Genomic DNA, 15,237 nt, shown 5'->3' on the forward strand with positions numbered 1-15,237 from the left:
GGAATGAAAACAGGGAGGAAAGACTGAGGTGTCACATGACTCGAGGAATGAAAATCAGAGGCAAAAGGTCTGATGGAGGGATAAACCCTCTGCATGGATGCATTGAAGCCGTGTGAGAATAACAGGCGGAAAATATCCAAAGAGTTTTGGAAAGTCCTTTAAGAAGCCTGAAAACTGCTCCTGGAGACTCTATGAGAGTTCAGACTGCTTGTTACTTGTTTTTATCTGTTTTTAGGTTCCAATAAACTACAGAAACTACTTCCCATGTTCTTGATAACACAGCAAAATGTAATATCTCCACTTTCCCTTCTGACTGCTGAGACAGAAAATATTGTGTAACTGATGTATAAAAAACACTGAATTGACTTGAAATCGTGTTTAAAAGGCAGGTCCTGCCGATGATGAGAGAATATTAGTAAAAAAAAAAAAAAAAAAAAAAAGGACCCTCCAAACAGCTGGAGGCATTTTTCCTGCCAGGCTGAGAAGAAGCTGCCTGCAGAGAGGGGCGCAACATTATCTAATTGTTGTAAGATTGTCCTATCTGAGGGGGCGTGGCCACAGAGGTCAGATGATGATGATGGTGATGATGATGTCTGAAAAGCTATGTTATGTGAACGTCGATGGGAGCTTTCCTTTGGATGGCAGAGGGAGGGAGGCGGTCTCAGAAACACACACACAAGCAGGGCCCCGCTGGTTCAAGTGAGGATAAGGACCGTCCTGAGGTGAACTCGACGTTACAAATAGGAGCTGCGGCATTCCAAGTGGAGCAGAGTGGAGGCGCAGCACGCCGGGGATAATATTAAGTAACAGCACACAGAGAATCTGCGGCATTTTACCAGAGAGGGAGACAGAAAAGCGCGTCTTCCCGGACAGGAAAGGAAAACAAGCTTGGAGACGCGGAACGGACTCACGCGCACCGGCGGAGAAAACGGATCATTTCACTGAGGTATGGTTATTTAACAAACAAAAAAGTTAAATTGTTCATGAAATTATTCAAGACCTGAAGAAATCATTAACTTTATCTTCTCAAAAATGGCATAAACTTAAGTCCTAAGCTGTTGTGTTGTTGAATTTGAACATTTTTACGCACGTCGTGGTGTCACGTCTTCACCTGCGCGCTTTATTTAAACTATAGTTTCAATGAACGTATAGTTGCATATTCCTTAAAAACACACAGTGTGCCTTAAATTCTCAATTTGTGTCCCATATTTCAACAATGACGCAAAAAAAAAAAAGCGGAATGAGGTCAGTTGTGGTCTCTAGAAGAGACCGAGCGGAGACATGTGGGTCAGTGCTGATGAGGCATGGAGCAGCAGAGACACCGGAAACTGCTTCAGCTGCTCAAACGACAGTCAACCTAGAAGCACATTTCTTTCCTAAACGCACCGATAAACTCTAAAACATTTCTTCATTTGTGTTTTTGTTGCCTTATGTAAATAAATTATCTATAATCATTCTGAAAAACTATTAATATCAGAGTGTAATATTTTATTTGTCATATGACAGTGAAGAGGTGCTTTGCGTGTGAATTATTGCCAAAAATCCTCTGCAGATACCCAGCTTTGACTTTACATGCCTCCTCCTGAACATGTAATGACGCCTGTAACTTTGTGGTACAAGTAGCTCCTGTTTTATTGGAGGGATGTAATGGAGTTACATAATGTTGTGTTGTAATGGCTGTTGCGTAACCAGCAAATCTCTCTGCTCCTCTCCTCTCCTCCTTATTGTCACTAGGTGGCACTGTTGCTGCACACAATTCCCTGAGAGTTCAGCGAGCGCTCGGCACCTCACAGTGGTCCTCTTCACTCCTCCCAGCAGCCAGGAAAACAGGAAAAAGTCATCCATCAGTCGTCATGTTTGATGAGGAGCCTCGGGAGGTGGCTGTGCTCCATAACATGGAGCCTCCTGCAGCAGGAGCTTCCGGTGGAGGAGCAGGCGCAGGGTCGATGTCTTTCACAGACGAAGCGGTGTCCATACTGACCTCCAGCAGCCTGCTGGCTCGCTCCCTGCTGGGTCGCACGACAGCCATCAAACGCAAGGAGAGCCCCCCTCCCAGCATCCGACGCAAGCGAGAATTCATCCCCAATGACAAAAAGGATGAAGGCTACTGGGACAAGAGGAGGAAGAACAACGAGGCGGCCAAGCGTTCGCGGGAGAAGCGGCGTGTGAACGACATGGTCCTGGAGAGCCGGGTCCTAGCGCTGCTGGAGGAGAACGCTCGCCTGAGGGCTGAGCTGCTGGCTCTGAAGTTTCGCTTCGGTCTGGTGAAGGATCCCTCCAACGCGCAGATTCTTCCCCTAACTACGACTCCTCACCACACCTCTCAAACTTTAACTCCTCACTATTACCTCCACGGAGAGGATGGAGGTCTCCAGAGCGCCCCGACGCCAAACCCCAACAACCACACCGGCCAGTCCAGCACCAGGAGCTCCAGGGAGACTGGGAACATGTCAGAAGATTCAGGCTTTTCAACGCCAGGCGGGTCCAGTGTGGGCAGCCCGGTCTTCTTTGAAGAGCGTCTTGGCGAACATGGGAAGTTTTCACCGCCTAGGGCGGAGGAGCTGGGCTACGACCTCCATCCCTCACATGGTGACGCCCACCACGCTGCAGCGCTCAGCGGAGGAAAGCTGGATCAAGGAGAAGGGATGAAAAACCTTCCTCACAAGCTGCGTTTCAAGACGCCCGGAAGTGGCGAGGGAGTCGAAGGTTCAGGCGACCACAGAAGGAGCCCAGGACGGGAAGGTCCGAGAGAGGCCGTCAAAGGACCGACGGGAGGGGAAGCGGGGCTATGTGGTGGCTCCTGGCTCCAGCATCTGGAAGGGGAGGAGCCCCGAAGGGAGAGACAATGCCCTCATAATGGCGCTTCTACCGCCTCCAACCTCCATTCCCCCTCCACGCCAGCTCAAAGCGAGATCAAGCACGAGAACACGTACCTGAAGTCCCAGCTCAGCTCTCTCAGCGAGGAGGTGGCGCAGCTGAAGAAGCTTTTCACAGAGCAGCTGATGGGTAAAATCAACGGATGAGCCTCCATGTTTACGAACAAAGCCTCGGACTTTAACCTGAAAAGCCTCAGTGCCGGACCACCAGACGCTCACGAGGACTCTGAAGTCCCGCTAACTTTACCTTTTGCTAAATGTTGTATTAAACATCTTTGAACACTCATCCTATATTTGCCACTTAACAACTTACTTTAATCTCCAGTTTCACCACTGCTGAGAAACACAAGTCTTCACTGTATTAAAGTGTAAAATAGTGTCTGTTTCCTCCACAGCAAGAGAAACAGCTGCTAGTGGACTGGGTTCAACTGGATCAGGGAACGCAACGCGATGGGGGAAGTTTGTGTACTTGTGTAGTTAGGATGGTGTGACCCATTGCAAAGCTGCAGAACAAACAGCAAAAACACCCCAGAGGAAGTTGTTAGCTAGCAAACAGGAAGGAGTTGTTCCGAACCAGGAAAACATGTCATTGTGTCACATTGTCTCGTCGAGGGACGCGCTCGGTTTAGGTAAAACACTTGTGTTGTTTCACGTCACCGTTCCGGCTCGATTTGTGCCGAAAATTCACTGTGCTGTCTTTGTGCATTTTCACAATAAAAATAAATGAATATTTGACGGCTTGCTTGTGATGGTGGTGAGTTGATCTCTGCACTCGGACGTGAACGGGCAGACGACCACAGTGGAGGTTTACAACGAAGCCCGTCGTCTCATCAGGAAAAATAACTTGGAAACAGATTATTTGTCGGAGGATGAGAGACAACATGGGTTATTAAAATACGCATTATTAAATTATTACAACATTATTACAACATGCGTTATTAAAAGATGTGTTATTAAATTATTATAACATTATAACGTTATTATAACATGCGTTATTAAAAGATGTGTTATTGAATTATAACTTATAATGTTATTACAACATGCGTTATTAAAAGATGTGTTATTAAATTATAACATAACGTTCTTATAACATGCGTTATTAAAAGATGTGTTATTAAATTATAACATAACGTTCTTATAACATGCTTTATTAAAAGATGTGTTATTAAATTATTATAACGTTATTATAACATGCGTTATTAAAAGATGTGTTATTAAATTATTATAACATTATAACGTTATTATAACATGCGTTATTAAAAGATGTTATTAAATTATTATAACATTATTATAACATGCATTATTAAAAGATGTGTTATTAAATTATTATAACATTATAACGTTATTATAACATGCGTTATTAAAAGATGTTATTAAATTATTATAACATTATTATAACATGCATTATTAAAAGATGTGTTATTAAATTATTATAACATTATAACGTTATTATAACATGCGTTATTAATAGATGTGTTATTAAATTATTATAACATTATAATGTTATAACATGCGTTATTAAAAGATGTTATTAAATTATTATAACATTATAACATTATTATAACATGCGTTATTAAAAGATGTGTTATTAAATTATTATAACATTATAACATTATTATAACATGCGTTATTAAAAGAGAGTTGCAGCAAATCTGGCAAGTGCTGACAAATTCGGGGGGGGGGCGGGGGGCACTTGGCAGGTTTCTTTAACATGGTCCCTATCGGCAGTACTACAGGTCAACCAGACACAGACTGTGTGTGTGTGTGTGTGTGTGTGTGTGTGTGTGTGTGTGTGATCCAGCTGTAACAGCTGCAGAACGTGAGGCGGAGCAGTTGGGGGAAACCTTCGGCGAGGTGTCTGAGAAGTTCCTTTTCCACACTGCTAACCTGCAGCGAGGCTAAAGGTGTCCTGAATCTGTGTCCTTTCCTATTAATGCAAACATCTAATCAGCCAATCACACGACAGCAACACATTTAGTCATGAAGACACAAACTGAAGTTCAAACTGAGCATCTGGATGAAGAAGACGGGAGATTTAACCCTTTCATGCATCCATTCATGCATGTTTTACTACATTATACTTGTATAAATACACACAGCAATACTTTCTAAATCATATTTAACTATTTTATTGTATTTAATTAAACAGTTTTTGTTTAAATGGATTTGTACTTCTATAGCGCTTTTCTAGTCATACAAACTACTCAAAGCGCTTTACACTACTTGTCACATTCACCCATTCACACACACACTCATTCAACACACTCATACCCCGATAGGCACATCCGATGATGTGAAGGTAGTTATTACAGCACTAATCACCTGAAGAGAGGCTTTCTGACTGCCTGTATGATGACGTCATGCAGCTGCTTCAGATCTCACCTGTCCGTGCATCTCTTCACTGGATGGATTTTAAGTTCCTTTTGTCTGCTCTGAAGGCTCTGAATGGGTCGACACCTCAGTACACTCCTCTGTCCGTACACTGATGCCAAACCTCTGGAACAGCTGCTTTAGCTCACTCTGTTCCCCACCAGACCTGCTTCTTTTCAACCGTTTTTTTAACCGTGCATTTGTTCTCATTACTCCTCAGCTGTAATTACCTGCCTTTAATGAACTTATTCTAATTGGATATTTTGTGTTGCTTTAAACTTCCCATGCCGAGTACAACTCTTTGCTGAACTGTGGTTGTTTTTAAAAAAAATGCTCTTTAAATAAACTCAACTTGATGTATTCCACAGAAACATTTATATAATGATGTTTTCATGTTTACATGATGTGAATATGCAATAAAAATACAGCTGTATCTTTTTTCCTTTTTCTCATCAAGCCATGTTTAGAAATGACCATTTTTGTATGTTTATTTTGATTTATTCTGAAATAAGTGGGAAATTCACTGAAGTGTCAAATGTACAAAAAAAAAAAGAACCGTCCTCCTCCATGTTAGTGACTTTTATTTGTTGATTTTCTACCTGAGTGTTTCTGCTGACCATGTCCATCCCTTTCTGAGCGCAGTGTAGCATCTTCTGATGGAAACTTCCAGCAGGATGATGCACCATGTCACAAAGCTCACATCATCTCCACCATGATGATGAGTTCACTGTCCTCCAACGGCCTCCACAGTCACCAGATCTCACACTGCAAAAAACTGAAATCTAAGTAAGATTAAAAATCTTAAATTGAGTAACATTGTTATAAACATACCTTATTTTTTTAAAGGTACGATAATTCTTGGTTTTTATGCCAGAGAATTCCTCTTGTTTTAGAAGTATTTTTACTTGTTTTGGGAAGTCTTGGCAAGCCAAATTTTCTTGTTCTGTTGGCAGATAATTTATCTTATTTTAAGCAACATTTACCTAAGTTTTGTATTTTTTTTTCTTGTTTTTTAAGGCTGAGTTTTTGCAGTGCAGTCCAACGGAGCAGCTTTGGGATGCGGTGGAAGGGGAGATTCTCATCATGATGTGCTGAAACTGTGTGACGCTTCATGTCAACATGAAGAAGAATCTCTGAGGAATGTTTCCAGTATCTTGTTGAATCTGTCGCACCAATAATTAAGGCTCTTCTGAAGGTAAAACAGAAGAACTGGTAAGTCTGATCTGGTAGAGTGGCTCCTATGAATATTTACCTAAATCACAGTGACATCTGAAACATGGCAGAGTGCAAACTGAAACAGTTTACTGCTTTACTGAGCTGGTTGGTCACTGACAAGCAAACCGTAGCATTCACATCAACCATGTTGAACGTCTGTTCAGACATCAGCAGAGGGCAGCAAACCCATTTCAGTCAGTGCAGCCATGAAGCAGTATTTATCTGGAACTCATGGACGTCATCCGGCCTACGTTAGGGGGTCCCTAAAATGTTCTTACCCCCCCCTTAAAAATCATAAAATTATTCATTTTAATATTGTCTTTTAAAATGATTGTTTGCATTCAGGGAAACAGCTGTTTCCATTCATTCCCAATGCTTCTGCAGCTGCAAGTAACATGATGAGTGTGTGATCAGTAAGAAGCCACTAACTCCATCTGGTTTACAGCTAAAACCTGCTTCTGCTCCCTGTTTTATAAAAAAAGAAAAGAAAAGAAAGAAAACAACATTCATAGCCTGCATGATATCACTGAAAGGAGCAACTTTCTTCTTTTAATCCTGGATACGTTCCTGCTTTTCTGGTTGGTTACTTTATTGTTCCTGCAGCTCATCTGGAGATTATTTCATATTTACAGCCAACTCTTGTAGAAATGGGACTAAACAACATTTATCCCACTGTTTCAAGTTTTTTCTTCCTTTTTCTGTGCAGTCATTTCTACAGCGTGACATTTCCTGTTATTGTTTTATCAATACATGTATGATGATTAGTGCTTTGTAAGTATTTATAGGAGACTTTAATCATTTTTTTTTTTTTTTAAATTTTAAAAAGCAGGAAACAAGCAGGAAAACACTTTTTGGATTTAAATGTTTTTTGTTTGGTTGGTTTTGTTCTTTATTTTTCCCTTTTTGATGAATTTATCAGGGTGTGTTGGTCCAGATGCGAGAGTTTCTGCAAGGTTGAGAAACAACAAGCAGCATTTTATTAAATAAATCCTCTGCAACATGCGGCTGTTACTCCACCATCCTCACCCATTAACAAATAAATAAATAAAACAAGCCCCCTTCGCTTACTCGGTTTTCCCCTTTTTCTTTCTTTTTCTTTTTTTTTTATTATGCCAAAGAAAGGGTAAAGCCTGTTGCTAGGCAGGCAGTGCGACAGTTGCCATAGTAACGCTTGCAGACATAGCTGGGGGGGGGGTGATAAAATGTCGGGTTAGGGTGGGGTAAAGGATGGGTAGTAAAAAAGGAGCGATGCAGACACAGAGAAACTGAGTGTTTTTTTAAGCGGGGGGAGGGGGACTGGAGTTCATGGCCGATGCCGCTGCTGCCTCAGTGCCGTTTGTCTCCTACTGCTACAGGAGGAAACAAAGACATGCAGAGGAATTGGGAACTGTCCCACACAGAATTAAGGGTTCACGCTCGAGGTTGCCTTCTGATTACTAGAGTAACAAAATGAAAATGGCTGGAGGGGTTTCGCATCTGCAAACAATTTGTAAAAAGAGTGATCAATAAAAACAAAGGAAGATACATGATTAGTCCAAAAAGCCTTCCAGGATCTGGGTAACTACTCAAGTATTTAACAACACAAATGTTTGTGTAATATGCAGAAAATGTTTTCTGGGAATGCTTTTACACTCTGCAGCAGCTTTAAAGGCTTAAAGCCGGGCGCTATTCGGACGTTTTAACCACCAATGAGGAGGCGCGTTGCTGTGGCGTCTGATGAAGAGCAGCGTCCACCTGGACCTGACAGAGTTCCTGCCATCAGAGACCAAATGGAGGACAAACAACGACCCTTTCCTTCCTGTAATAAACTGTCTGCTGAAGCTGTTTCAGAGCAGATTGATCTCATCCCTCCCAGACTGAGTCTTGGATCCGGATCCAGCTCTCTGCGCGTCGTCCTCGTTGATAACTGATCAACCGTTTGAGATGATGCCAAAGTGTTTCTACCTGAGTCACAGTTCAGAGAAGAACAAACAGACTCAGCTCTTTGTGCATGTAGGCTCCATCCCTGCCTACATGGCACACATTCCCTCCTTTATGAACGTCTTTCAGTCATGTGAAAGTAGTTCGACTCTCTCCAGGAGAACTGGTCTGTCGGCATCATTCCCAGCTCTGCAGGGAACAGAGTCTCCAGGCGCCATCTGCATTCTTCTGTTATGATTAAGCTCATGATTTTGTGTTCATACGTGTCTGATAATGACATAACGATCTGTAGTTTGCCCTGGGGTGTTTAAAACAGCTCTGCTGTATGACTGTAATGATATGTTATTGGTTACTGGTGAGGAGGGCAGAAGGTCAAGAGGAATTCGATGCGAGGCAAGAAAACCAGGTCAAAATTAGATTTGGATTGAATTAACATGGATCTCATCAATCCATCAGTCCAGTCCTCAGCGCTCTGCAGTCCACTATTTCTTCTTTAAATGTCATTTGAAAAAGGACAAATAAACATGAATAAACATAAATATAAATGTACAAATGTAAATGTACAACATAGTTAGTCAAGCTTTGAATCTGAATGTTGATTGTAACAAATTGGTTGCTGACTGCCTAATAAATCCAATAAAAAAGAGAAACATAAAATAATCAAATAATTAAATTTATTATTATTTATTATTCTTATTTGGGCTTGGGCTCTGGAACCAGTACCCTCGAAAGGGGCTGGACTTTCTTCCACTCTGGAGTTGCTCATGGTGGGAGGCTCCGAGCAGGTGTGGGCATTCTCATCAGCCCCCAGCTTGGTGCCTGCACGTTGGGGTTTACCCCGGTGGATGAAAGGGTAGTTTCCCTCCGCCTCCGGGTGGGGGGACGGGTCCTGACTGTTGTCTGTGCTTATGCACCGAACAGCAGTTCAGAGTACCCACCCTTTCTGGGGTCCTTGGAGGTAGTGCTGGAGGGTGCTCCTTCTGGGGACTCCATTGTTCTGCTGGGGGACTTCAATGCTCACGTGGGCAATGACAGTGAGACCTGGAGGGGAGTGACTGGGAGGCATGGTCCCCCCCTCTGAACCCCAATGGTGTTTTGTTATTGGACTTCTGTGCTCGTCATGGATTGTCCATATCGAACACCATGTTCCAACATAAGAGTGTCCATATGTACACCTGGCATCAGGATTCCCTGGGCCGCAGTTCGATGATCGATTTTGTAGTCGTATCGTCGGACCTGCGGCCACATGCCTTGGACACTCGGGTGAAGAGGGGGGCGGAGCTGTCAACTGACCACCACCTGGTGGTGAGTTGGCTCAGATGTTGGGGGAGGAGGCCGGTCAGATCTGGCAGGCCCAAACGTGTTGTGAGGGTCTGCTGGGAACGTCTGGCTGAGTCCCCCGTCAGAGCGAGCTTCAACTCCCACCTTCAGCAGAGCTTCAAACATGTCCCGAGTGAGGCGGGGGACATTGAGTCCGAATGGGCTGTGTTCCGTGCCTCTATTGCTGAGGTGGCCGGCCGGAGCTGTGGCTGTAAGGTTGTTGGTGCCTGTCGTGGCGGTAATCCCAGGACTCGTTGGTGGACACCAACAGTGAGGGATGCCGTCAAGCTGAAGAAGGAGTCCTATCGGGCCTTCTTGGCCTGTGGGACTCTGGAGGCAGTTGATGGGTACCGGCGGGCTAAGCGGCATGCGGCTTCGGCTGTTGCCGAGGCAAAAACTCGGGCATGGGAGGAGTTCGGCGAGGCCATGGAGAAAGACTTCCGGATGGCTTCGAGGAGATTCTGGTCCACCATCCGGCGGCTCAGGGGGGGGGAAGCAGTGCTCCATCAATACTGTGTACAGTGGAGGTGGGGAGCTGCTGACCTCAACTCGGGACGTTGTGGGTCGGTGGAGGGAATACTTCGAAGACCTCCTCAATCCTACCAACACGTCTTCCGATGAGGAGGCAGAGCTGGGGGACTCAGGGGTGGACTCTCTTATCTCTGGGGCTGAAGTCGCTGAGGTGGTCAAAAAGCTCCTTGGCGGCAAGGCCCCGGGGGTGGATGAGATCCGCCCGGAGTTCCTTAAGGCTCTGGATGCTGTGGGGCTGTCCTGGCTGACACGCCTCTGCAGCATTGCGTGGACATCGGGGGCGGTACCGCTGGATTGGCAGACTGGGGTGGTGGTCCCCCTTTTTAAGAAGGGGGACTGGAGGGTGTGTTCCAATTACAGGGGAATCACACTCCTCAGCCTCCCTGGTAAAGTCTATTCAGGGGTCCTGGAGAGGAGGGTCCGCCGGATAGTCGAATCCCGGATTGAGGAGGAGCAGTGTGGTTTTCGTCCTGGTCGTCGAACAGTGGACCAGCTCTATACCCTCTTTGGGGTCCTGGAGGGGGCATGGGAGTTTGCCCAACCAGTCTACATGTGTTTTGTGGACCTGGAAAAGGCATTCGACCGTGTCCCCCGGGGGCTCCTGTGGGGGGTACTCCGGGGGTATGAGGTACCGGACCCCCTTGTACGGGCTGTCCGGTCCCTGTACGACAGGTGTCAGAGCTTGGGCCGCATTGCCGGTAGTAAGTCGGATTCGTTTCCGGTGAGGGTTGGACTCCGCCAAGGCTGCCCTTTATCACCGATTCTGTTCATAACTTATATGGACAGAATTTCTAGGCGCAGCCGAGGTGTTGAGGGGATCCGACTTGGTGGCCTCAAGATTGGGTCCCTGCTTTTTGTGGATGACGTGGTCCTGTTGGCTTCATCTGGTCGTGATCTCCAGCTCTCGCTTGAGCGATTCGCGGCCGAGTGTGAAGCGGCTGGGATGAGAATCAGCACCTCCAAATCTGAGACCATGGTCCTCAGCTGGAATAGGGTGGATTGCCCTCTCCGGGTCGGGAGTCAGGTCCTGCCTCAAGTGGAGGAGTTTAAATATCTCGGGGTCTTGTTCACGAGTGAGGGAAGGATGGAGCGCGAGATCGACAGACGGATCGGTGCGGCGTCTGCAGTAATGCGGGCTCTGCGCCGGTCTGTCGTGCTGAAGAAAGAGCTGAGCCAGAAGGCAAAGCTCTCGATTTACCAGTCGATCTACGTTCCTACCCTCACCTATGGTCATGAGCTGTGGGTCGTGACCGAAAGAACGAGATCTCGTATACAGGCGGCTGAAATGAGTTTCCTCCGCAGGGTGGCCGGGCTCACCCTTAGAGATAGGGTGAGGAGCTCGGTCATCCGGGAGGGGCTCAGAGTAGAGCCGCTGCTCCTCCGCATCGAGAGGAACCAGTTGAGGTGGCTCGGGCATCTGGTCAGGATGCCTCCTGGACGCCTCCCTGGTGAGGTGTTCCAGGCACGTCCCTCTGGGAGGAGACCCCGGGGAAGACCCAGGACACGCTGGAGGGATTATATCTCTCGGCTGGCCTGGGAACGCCTCGGGATCCCCCCCGCAGAGTTGGCAAATGTGGCTGGGGAGAGGGAAGTCTGGGCTTCCCTGCTTATGCTGCTGCCCCCGCGACCCGACCCCGGATAAGCGGCAAAAGATGGAGATGTAGATAATTACATAATTTAAACTGTCATAGTGAATTTGGCCTTTATTTCTTTTTTATTTGTTTTGCATGGTTGTGTGTTTGCTTGATAGAAATAATAAACATGACTATTTTCTTGTGAGGAGATCCAAGTAGAGCCACTGCTCCTCCACATCGAGAGGAGCCAGATGACGTGGCTCGGGCATCTGGTCGAGATGCCTCCTGGACCTCCCTGGTGAGGTGTTCCAGGCACGTCCCTCTTGGAGGAGTCCCCGGGGAAGACCCAGGACACGCTGGAGGGATTATATCTCTCGGCTGGCCTGGGATCTCCTCGGGATCCCCCCAGCAGAGTTGGCAAATGTGGCTGGTAAGAGGGAAGTCTGGGCTTCCCTGCTTAGGCTGCTGCCCCCGTGACCTGACCCCGGATAAGCGGCAGAAGATGAAGATGAAGAAGAAGAATTCCTTATAAAATAGAAAATAAGAATAACTCATAAACAAATTTTTTAATTTAAAACTTAAAAATATTTAAATAATGAAAAAGATAATATACTATATTAAAAAAAAAACTGGATCGTGGAGGGAAATTTGGAGGAGACATCTGAGAGAATGAGAGTAGACGAGGAATCATGAAAGCAGGACAAAGACTAAAACTGATCTCATATTTTCTCCCTAAACTGTCAAATAAAGATCCCAGAACATCAGAAATATGGAGCTGGTTTGAAGTTGGTGGAAAACGACGAGAACAGATAAGTTCAATGTGAAAACTTGGTCTTTTGTGAGGACGGGCAGATTGATACTCTGTAGTTGAAATGATGATATCTGCTAGCCAAAATATCTGATTCAATAGGTTTTTTAGTATGGAGATTCCACTCCGCTGATATAAAAAGATGATATTTGTTTTCACTTCTGAGATTTTTAGGCTATAAAATTGCTCATGAATCCCAGCATCAGTGTGTTCCTTCTCCGTTGCAAGATAATGGTAGCCTATCAGATGTCAAGATGATGCTGCTGCTGTACATGATGAGGAGGTTTTGTTATGATATTCTTCTGGTTTACTGCAGGTTATTCCACATTCTGTTGGATTATATTTATGGTAAAACATTTACAAATTATATTTTTATGTCACACTTAATAAATGTCAAAAATCCTATATTTATCTGTAGTGTAAATATTTTTCCTTAAAGGTAAGAAGTATAAAGTCCCAATATTGATGAAAAAGGGCCATAAACCAATGGTATCGTATCAACAGGAAAAGCTTTGGGAGTGTCTTTTGTCAGTCATTAACAAAACGGGAAGTATGACTAATATATTTATTCATCTGAAAATGTATCCTGTTGCAGAATGTATTCAAATGCCACTGTGATGTCCTCAGTCTAATAAAGATTGAACCTTATCAATATAGAAAACCGTGATAATACTTTTCACTATATCATTCAGCCATATTGATGCTTTTAATCAGCATGTGGAACAATTAGGGTCAGTTAGGACACATATTAACATGATTTCACAAGTTCTGACAGTACAGTAGCTTTAGCTTTAGCTACTTCTTCCAGGATTTCAGCTTAACCTTCCAATCAGGCATACCTGAAACACTTACCTGGGTGATGTCTGTAAAGGGTTCCTGAATCCGATGTGCGAACCACCTCAACTGGTTGTGATATCTCTACTCTGAGCCTTTCCTGGATAACTGATCTCCCCACCCTTAATCTGAAAGTAAGCCTCGGATTCCTTCTGAGGAAACTCACCTGCACTTTCACTCTCATTCTTCCTGTTGCTACTGATATCTTGTGACAACTGGTGAGGGTTTGACAGCATCACTTTACAGCTCCGCTCTTCACAAAACAGTTTTCACGTCACCGAGGACACAGTCTATCTGTCAATCAATGAAAACCCTGAGATACTTTAAATTCTCAACATGATGCAGAATCTAACTTCCTGTTTGTGCTGAAAAACAAAACTTCCAGCCTCCAGATGCTGATTCTCATCTAAACATGTTCAACTTCAAATTGTCCAAGTTTCCACTTTATGAGACCAACAGGATCACATCATCTGCAAAGAGGAAAGATGCAATCCAAAGTACACTACCTTTAAAACCATAACTTGGTTTAGAAATTCGGTCCATAAAGACAACCAAGGTAGTTCTATGCTATGCATGGTTTTAGCTAGGCTGGTTTTTACAGATGTTTTATCTGAACGCAGTTATATTGAATTAGATTAGTGTGGGTTATGACTAATATAATTCAGCAGGATGTAACTGAATTGGACCTTATTTTTGTAAGAGCATCGAAGTGGCTTTTGTTGTGATCTGTAGCCATATAGATGAAGTTTAAGTGAATTAAATTGTGTTTTATAAACTCAACTACATTTTGCTGCTTTTGTGAGCCTTTACTGACTGCAAAAGCTAAAAGTGTTGAAAAGCATAAAAGAGAAGTTTGAAGTATTAGTCTTTGTAGGATTCATTAAAAGTATACATTTTTCATAATCTTTATTAATACATTTACAATTATCCACACACTATGTGTATATAAGATGACAGTGGAAGTTGATTAATGTTATTTTAAAAAGTGTTGGGTTAAATAAATTACATTTCTTCCTAATCTGATTTTCAACAGTTAATTTTACATGATTTATAATTACATCTGACCCCTATTTTGCATTTTATTTCTTATTTTTAATATGTTTCAAAATAAATTATTAATTCATTAAACAAAAAAGTCTCAATTACATGTGCCTCGCTTTTGTCAGGCTGTGCCCCATCCTGGCCCCCCATGAAACACGTTCTAGACGCGCCCCTGCACTGCCTCACGAAAGCTCAGTAATGTCATCGTTGTTAAATGTTTATAAAAACTTAAAGAAGAAGTTGTGTTTTAAGTCGTTTAAAGTGATTCATCCAAATCTTTCTAGTCTTTAAAGACACGTTTTCGAATCTGCTACAATCAGGTTTCTAATCCATCTGTTCAGCCAAAGCAACACGGGTTTCTCAAAATGTCACAAATTCCTGAAAGTCCTTAAAATATTGATTGGAAAAGGCAGCGGAATCCAACAACACGAGCTTCTTTGTGAAAGTACCATCAGGACTGCATGAGAATCAGATTTCCTCGAAGCACCAAGTGTAGCTTATAAAACAGACTTTTTTTTATTTATCTATCTGCATCTGTGTTCATGGTTTGTGTCTGTATGTTTCCACTTTGTGTTGGTTTTTCTTTCATTACTGTCTGCTAACCTTATTATGTTGTATCACAAGCTTTCATCAGCCCCACAGGCCGGTCCGTCCCTCTCTGGGACCGGTCTCCTCCCCCGTCTCTGCTCCCTGCAGCTCCTCTCCTCCTGCCACGGGATTTGAAGGCGAGGAAGCGAGGGAAAGGGGG

At 44.1% G+C, this 15,237-nt stretch overlaps 1 protein-coding gene across 1 annotated transcript; it reads left to right on the forward strand.

The window, feature by feature from the left end:
• The first annotated feature begins 668 nt into the window (after positions 1 to 668).
• nfil3-6 (nuclear factor, interleukin 3 regulated, member 6) lies at positions 669 to 3,608 on the forward strand. Its single transcript, XM_079253521.1, has 2 exons — positions 669 to 946; positions 1,735 to 3,608. The coding sequence occupies exon 2, from the start codon at positions 1,854 to 1,856 to the stop codon at positions 3,021 to 3,023; it is 1,170 nt and encodes a 389-aa protein (XP_079109647.1). The 5' UTR covers positions 669 to 946; positions 1,735 to 1,853; the 3' UTR covers positions 3,024 to 3,608.
• Positions 3,609 to 15,237: the final 11,629 nt, after the last annotated feature.

Source organism: Telmatherina bonti, assembly GCF_933228915.1.
Source record: "Telmatherina bonti genome assembly, chromosome: 14".
In the NCBI taxonomy this organism is placed as follows: Eukaryota; Metazoa; Chordata; class Actinopteri; order Atheriniformes; family Telmatherinidae; genus Telmatherina; species Telmatherina bonti.

What these genes read in the sequence shown, in the direction of transcription:
- nfil3-6 (XM_079253521.1), top strand. Translation starts at nt 1,854, where the DNA reads ATGTTTGATGAGGAGCCTCGGGAGGTGGCTGTGCTCCATAACATGGAG.